An 8,601-nucleotide genomic window follows, 5' to 3' on the forward strand; every position below is an offset into this window, starting at 1 on the left:
ATTAATGCATTTTTTGACATCAAATCCTCACGTACCCATATAAAATGCCTATGATATATTGACATAGCAATACCAGTGACAAAGATACTTAATCATCATTCTTGTTTCATATCTCATGAAATCCAGGTGAGCGATACAGGCCCTCTGGGCCTCTTGTTTGTAACATAATTAGATCGTGATCGCCTGAGATGAAGTCTCAAGTCCGTAAACAATTTACATTTTCAACTTCTTCTCCAATTTTCGCATTTTACCGATGGACAACCACATAAGCCCCAGGCATTTTACCGACGGACAACCACATAAGTCTCAGTCATTTTACTGATGGACAACCACATAAGTCCCAGGCATTTTACTGACTGACAACCACACAAGTCTCAGTCATTTTACTGATGGACAACCACATAAGTCTCAGTCATTTTACCGACAGACAACCACATAAGTCCCAGGCATTTTACAGACGGACAACCGCATAAGTCTCAGTCATTTTACTGATGGACAACCACATAAATCCCAGTCATTTTACCGATGGACAACCACATAAGTCCCAGTCATTACACCAACTGACAACCACATGAGTCCAAGGCATATTATCAACAGACACTTGCAGACAACCACATAACAAATCCCAGCCATTTACCAATAAACAAACATATCAGTCCTGGACATTTTATTCCCAGACATCCATCACGCTCATGGACATTTTATTGACAGACATCCATCAAGCTCATGGACATTTTACAGACAGACATCCATCACGCTCATGGACATTTTACAGACAGACATCCATCACACTCATGGACATTTTACTGACAGACATCCATCAAGCTCATGGACATTTTACCGACAGACATCCATCAAGCTCGTGGACATTTTATTCCCAGACATCCATCAAGCTCGTGGACATTTTACCGACAGACAGACATCAAACTCATGGACATTTTACCGACAGACATCCATCAAGCTCGTGGACATTTTACCAACAGACATCCATCAAGCTCGTGGACATTTTACCGACAGACATCCATCAAGCTCGTGGACATTTTACCGACAGACATCCATCAAGCTCGTGGACATTTTACCGACAGACATCCATCAAGCTCGTGGACATTTTATTCCCAGACATCCATCAAGCTCGTGGACATTTTACCGACAGACATCCATCAAGCTCGTGGACATTTTACCAACAGACATCCATCAAGCTCGTGGACATTTTACCAACAGACATCCATCAAGCTCGTGGACATTTTACCGACAGACATCCATCAAGCTCGTGGACATTTTACCGACAGACATCCATCAAGCTCGTGGACATTTTACCGACAGACATCCATCAAGCTCGTGGACATTTTATTCCCAGACATCCATCAAGCTCGTGGACATTTTACCGACAGACATCCATCAAACTCATGGACATTTTACCGACAGACATCCATCACGCTCATTGACATTTTACCAACAGACATCCATCAAGCTCGTGGACATTTTACCAACAGACATCCATCAAGCTCGTGGACATTTTACCAACAGACATCCATCAAGCTCGTGGACATTTTACCGACAGACATCCATCAAGCTCGTGGACATTTTACCGACAGACATCCATCAAGCTCGTGGACATTTTACCGACAGACATCCATCAAGCTCGTGGACATTTTATTCCCAGACATCCATCAAGCTCGTGGACATTTTACCGACAGACATCCATCAAACTCATGGACATTTTACCGACAGACATCCATCACGCTCATTGACATTTTACCAACAGACATCCATCAAGCTCGTGGACATTTTACCAACAGACATCCATCAAGCTCGTGGACATTTTACCGACAGACATCCATCAAGCTCGTGGACATTTTACCAACAGACATCCATCACGCTCATTGACATTTTACCAACAGACATCCATCACGCTCATGGACATTTTACCGACAGACATCCTTCAAGCTCATGGACATTTTATCGACAGACATCCATCACGCTCATGGACATTTTACCGACAGACATCCATCAAGCTCGTGGACATTTTAATGACAGACATCCTTCAAGCTCATGAACATTTTACCGACAGACATCCATCATGCTCGTGGACATTTTACTGACAGACATCCATCACGCTCATGGACATTTTACTGACAGACATCCATCAAGCTCATGGACATTTTACCGACAGACATCCATCATGCTCGTGGACATTTTATTCCCAGACATCCATCATGCTCGTGGACATTTTACCGACAGACATCCATCAAGCTCATGGACATTTTACCGACAGACAACTATATATTAACTTATTAAGCATTTGAAGTTGAATTATAGCCTTGGACTATTTATGATATTAATGGATTTTACAATTTTATTTCTATTTTTAGACAGCATTCGTGTTACTTGATCTGATTGGATCAACAGATGTGACATTTTCTAGCTTCTTCCCACAAACAGAAGAATTGTTTGAATATCTTGTAAAAATTGGTGAGTTTGATTTGAACTTCTGCTAAGAAACCTAGAAAATCCATTTTTGATAGCATAAGTGCGCTAATTAAAGGCAAATGAGCTTTAGTGTTGTGTCTACATGTAGAGTCTCAACTCTTCCATTTAAATAACCAATGTATATGATATATGATATGAAGAGGGCCATTGTTGTGTTATTGAACTAGTGGTAGGCTGGGATGAAAGGCTATCAAGTCTGTTCTATTTATATTCACAAAATACAGTAATAATCATCTTCTAACAGGTTAAATTTTGATTGACATCAACCCATCAGTCAAGATAAAAGGTCAAAGGTTACACTTGACTACTTTTGAAAAATGGGCTTCAGGTATCCGTTAACTGAATTAGGATGTTGTTAAAGTAAGTGCCAGGTATCCGTTAACTGAATTAGGATGTTGTTAAAGTAAGTGCCAGGTATCCGTTAACTGAATTAGGATGTTGTTAGAGTAAGTGCCAGGTATCCGTTAACTGAATTAGGATGTTGTTAAAGTTAGTGCCAGGTATCCGTTTACTGAATTAGGATGTTGTTAGGATGTTGCCAAATAGCTTATTGGTGTATGGTAAAGTTTTACCCCATTGATACATGTCCAAGGTCAGTGTAGTTAATGAATTAGGCAATACATATGGAGTTACTATTTGTTGCAGAAGAAACATTGACAGAGAAAAAATTCCTAAATGAGACGGGACTACAGCGGCGTCGAAAGCTGTTTCATTCCAGCAGACATGGTGGATTCATGGGTGGGGGAATAGAGGATGACCATAAACCATTCGAGAGGAGAGGTAAATAGGAAATACACAGAATGAAGTGTTTATGTTCCTTTAGACCTAGATCCCTGACTACTAACTTATAGTATGGTGACTCTCAGGCGGCTAACTGACTTTGGTGACACTAGATGTGACTCTCAGGAGACTAACTGGCCTTGGTGACACTAGATGTGACTCTCAGGCGGCTAACTGGCCTTGGTGACACTAGATGTGACTCTCAGGAGACTAACTGACTTTGGTGACACTAGATGTGACCCTCAGGAGACTAACTGGCCTTGGTGACACTAGATGTGACTCTCAGGAGACTAACTGACTTTGTTGACTCTACATGTGACCCTCAGGCGGCTAACTGGCCTTGGTGACACTAGATGTGACCCTCAGGAGACTAACTGGCCTTGGTGACACTAGATGTGACTCTCAGGAGACTAACTGACTTTGTTGACTCTACATGTGACCTTCAGGAGACTAACTGTCCTTGGTGACACAAGATGTGACTCTCAGGCGGCTAACTGGCCTTGGTGACACTAAATGTGACTCTCAGGAGACAAACTTGCTTTATTGACTTTACATGTGACCTTCAGGCGGCTAACTGTCCTTGGTGACACTACATGTGACTCTCAGGAGACTAACTGGCTTTGGTGCCACAAGATGTGACTCTCAGGTGACTAACTGGCCTTGGTGACACTAGATGTGACTCTCAGGTGGCTAACTGGCTTTGGTGACACTAGATGTGACTCTCAGGCGGCTAACTGGCCTTGGTGACACTTAATTTTTTATTTTGTCATTTTTGCTGACTTAGCTCCCTTCTTTTCTTCTGCCAATTCAGATAACTGTGTGTTTGAATGTCTTAAATGCCAAAAATAATGTTGCATATCTAAAAAATTGTGTGAGAGTGTTATCATGAAATGGTAGTGTTATTATATCTGAATGGTAGTGTTATTATATCTGAATGGTAGTGTTATTATATCTGAATGGAAGTGTTATTATATCTGAATGGAAGTGTTATTATATCTGAATGGTAGTGTTATTATATCTGAATGGTAGTGTTATTATATCTGAATGGAAGTGTTATTATATCTGAATGGTAGTGTTATTATATCTGAATGGTAGTGTTATTATATCTGAATGGTAGTGTTATTATATCTGAATGGAAGTGTTATTATATCTGAATGGAAGTGTTATTATATCTGAATGGTAGTGTTATTATATCTGAATTGTGTGAGAGTGTGTTTATGAAATTGTTGTGTTATTATATCTGAATTGTGTGAGAGTGTGTTTATGAAATTGTTGTGTTATTATATCTGTTTACATTTCCAGGTGTTCCCATACTTCATCTTATTTCATACCCATTCCCGAGAGTGTGGCACAAGATGTCCGACAACGCCAAGGCAATTGATTATGCTGTTACTGAAAATTTTAACCGTATCTTCCGGACTTTTGTCGCAGACTTTCTCCATCTAGATGCAAACTTAAATGCGTGTCGTCGACGGCGAAAATAACATTACCATGGCAACTAGTACAGCAAGCGTCTCAAGAATTGTATTGAAGGGATATGCAAGGTCACTGTTTTTAGCATGTCTATATTTTCTTACTTTGACAAGATTAATTCAATAAGATAATGTGATAATCCAAAATATATATCAATGGATTGAAAGGAATTTTTATTAACGTTCATGCTGAAATGAATGCGATTTGGTATTATCCCTATCATAGGAAGCCTGATGAAGCTTCATGATAAGACATATCATTTGGCATTCATACTAGTATGAATAATAATATTATCCATTCTGTATATACTCATCTAAAATAAAGGCACATGGCTGAAATAATTGATATATCGTAGCTTACCTGGTCCAAAGGACCAATGACCTTGGCTTCTTGTCTGTCTTTTGACTGTCCCTCAGCTTTTGTTTTAAATGCTACTTGTCAGGAATGCCTAACTGGATTTTGATCAATTTTGGTATTTGGTATTTTGGGTGAAGGGGACTCAATTTTTTTTTCACCTGTGACAAATTCGCTAAGTGAGACTTTGGTGTTAAATTTCCAGTGGCAAAATAATCAAGGTGGACTCAATTTTGTATAAATTGGTCACAGGGCCCAATGTGTTAAAGTCATTGATAATCAAAATCTCAGGGTAATAATATTTGAAATGTACCATTTACAAGGGTTATGGTTCACCAATCACAATAATTGAATCAACAAAGTCTTAGCTGTGGAACAGGTGAGCGATACATGCTGTTTGTTATATATATTCTCATGAAATGAGGTTTGTAGGATTTTTAAGCATTATTTGTTATGTCCGTGCCATGAAGAAGGATATATTGTTTGACCTTTGTCCATCTGTCTGCAAGGACACCCCCTACACATATTGTTTGACCTCTGTCCATCTGTCTGCAAGGTCAACCGCTGTGAATATGTTTTGACTTCTACAGTAAGGTTGAGCTTCATGATTTCACAGGTTGTTTGTAGATATACAAGTGTAGCAATGATGGAAGGTTTTGATTTTGTCACAATTTAAGCCACTAATTTTAAATTTATTTTCAATATTTGGCTAACTACTTAAAGGTTTATTCCAAAAGGAGGCTAAACCATGTCTTTGCTACAAATTCAGAATGCTTTAATGGATTTACATCATTTTTTTTACAACCTCGGAGAAACAAGTTCAATTTTATGTAAACAGAGGGTAATGTATTCAGTAATTACAGGGTCTGATGTCTTGACCATTATAATATGTAGGAGGCTGAATCTTTATAAATCAGCGGTTTAAAACCACTTGGGGTAGATGTGCCCAATATGGGAAATGAAATCCTTCTGCACAGGTGAAGGGATAAATTTAATCTGAAATATTATTGAGTCTGATCCCCAATGGGCAGGAGGGTGGGGCCCACCCTCCAAGACTTTATCTGTTGATTTCCAATTGGGGAAATAAAGATGAAATATTTAAGAAGAGGTTTTTTTTAAACTGAATTTGCCATAAATCATCTTTGGAATCTGGAAAGAAGATGCTACATTTTGATTATTACTTGTATATGATGTAATCCAGGTGAGTGATACAGGCCCTCTTTGCCTCATTTATGATTGAACTAAGTATATTGATCTATTGATGTAGCAATCAATAACCTAAGTGCCCTTTGACCCCATCCATTAGAATACAGCTAACATTAATCTGGTCACAAACTCTTATTTATTTTACAAAGGTTACATCATCTTATCAAACCACAAAAGGAAATGTATCTATTGTGTTTACTTGAAGCAGCACTATGCCCAGGTAGTAATGAGATATCTCCATTTTAGGGACCAATACTTCTGCTTGAAAATTCATCATTGAGATCTATTGTCATGTTATATGTTGATATGGATGATAAACTGTGTAGGCATATCAGTGTTGTACGCTGACAGATCCTGTTATTGTTAATGGGCAGTGTCCGTGAGTGAGATCTTTTCAATAATATACCTGCTGATTGTGAATCCATTTAGATGTGTCACCAGCTATATTATTTAATTATGTTATGATGGAATCTGTGACAGTTGTATGGTATGATGTCACTCAGAGACTTTATCTGTTGATTTCAATCATCATAACTCATCCAGACTAAGTAACAAGTGTTTTTAAAACATCACTGATTTAAAAGGAGAAATTTTATAATTCAAATGAGCTATAAATAGCAGTTCCATACTTAGATGCCATAGTTTGATGTTTTAAAAGTTTGACAATCACTAATACAAATATCATGTTAAAGATATTGACTAGTTTAACACCATCTACCCCATACAGCTATAACAACCTATTGCCATCATGTCTGGGGTTGTGGCAATCCACTGTTTGTAAACTTTTTTTTAAAAACACACCTGAATGGATTTCAACCAAACTCGCTCATACATCGGTAATGTGGGAAGGTCAGTCATGTCTTTAAATAAAGTTGGTTTGGTCCACTGGGTCATGCTATCTCCTGTATCTCTGGGGGTAGGGTCAGGAAATTTGGTATAGATTTTCTTGAAAAACTACTTAAAGCATTTGTAAAATTACAACTTGGGTGAAAATCACTAAGTTAGGGCAATATAGTTTCTTAAATACAGATTAGGCTGATTGGACCCTTTGTACAAGTGGGCAGGGCACCAAAGGGGAAAGTTTGCTCTAAAATACTACCCACCTATAAACAACTGAGCCAGTTTCAACTTGACAGTGTAACATGTCGAAATTCTACAGATAATACGCAATCATCATTATTTTTATAAGTAACAGTAAAACATTGAGTGTCTGATCACATTTAAGGCCCCATGGGCCTCTTGTTTAGTTGTTTGGGAAGTGCTGATACAATTGTTTGATATAAATTTTGTATAATGAGGCACTATTTCGGTTAATATATCGACATTTGAAATGTTTACTTGTACAACATGATAGGTTAAAGGTGACAGCATTACTGTCAGTCGTTCATTTAACATCATGTCATCATTGTATGATGTCTTGTATTGTAAATCACAAATTTTCACAATGTTATATTAATTGACACACATTTTGAAAATATGAAGCAGAGCAACACAACAGTATATGATAGAAAGGGAGACAACCAAGATAGTACACAAAACAGATTGTCTCCCTTGTATCATAGAAAACAGGCGTATATTTTAAACAAGGATGTGGTTGTTAAGAATGTTTTAAATTCTATATAATGTTCATGTTTTCAAAAGTGTTTGTTTCAATATTAAAATTCCATTAAATTCCATGAAATTTAAATTTTGTTGTTTTGTATTTAATAACAAGTACACAAATCATCCTAGCTGATATTGGTTAAATGTCACACAAAAAAGAAAGGAAAATAATCAATACACACACATCAATTTAGATCCATTAATGTGTTAGTTTTGAACCAAGATGTGTGCCAGTAGGTTAAAGTATTAATATGTTAGTTTTGAACCAAGATGTGTGCCAGTAGGTTTAAGTTGTTTAGAGTTGAAGGCTGTTTGGGTGATTTTAGTGGCACACTTGCCATCAACTTATCTTGATCTTTACGTCAAACCTATCCAACAGTAACAACTTTCAACTAAAGTTTATGATAAGCATGGCCATTTCTAGACATAAGTATCCTCTACCTACAGTGTTTACATGTCCTAGATGATTAAACGTTCAAGGACTTGTTTACATCAACATGGTTTCGGTGACTGATGTCAACTACAGATGGAAAAACGAACAACAAAAGGAATCGGGTTGATGATGACGATGGGTACTTTTACATGTACATGGGAAATTGCAGTAAATCTTTTAAATCCCTACTAGTCCTGAATGTCAGATTGGATTTTGATAAAACTCTGGGCCTCTTGTTTTTGTTGGGATTCTCATTTTTGTTT

At 37.7% G+C, this 8,601-nt stretch overlaps 1 protein-coding gene across 1 annotated transcript in view; it reads left to right on the top strand.

The window, feature by feature from the left end:
- LOC117323165 (glutaminyl-peptide cyclotransferase-like) overlaps positions 1 to 7,990 on the top strand; it is a 31,109-nt gene extending 23,119 nt beyond the window's left edge. The window contains exons 5-7 of the mRNA XM_033878207.1: positions 2,373 to 2,472; positions 3,136 to 3,270; positions 4,573 to 7,990. Of these exons, the coding sequence (XP_033734098.1) occupies positions 2,373 to 2,472; positions 3,136 to 3,270; positions 4,573 to 4,754 (417 nt within the window). The 3' untranslated portion in view covers positions 4,755 to 7,990. The remainder of the gene's footprint in view (positions 1 to 2,372; positions 2,473 to 3,135; positions 3,271 to 4,572) is intronic.
- Positions 7,991 to 8,601: the final 611 nt, after the last annotated feature.

Source organism: Pecten maximus, chromosome 3 (genome assembly GCF_902652985.1).
Source record: "Pecten maximus chromosome 3, xPecMax1.1, whole genome shotgun sequence".
NCBI lineage: Eukaryota > Metazoa > Mollusca > Bivalvia > Pectinida > Pectinidae > Pecten > Pecten maximus.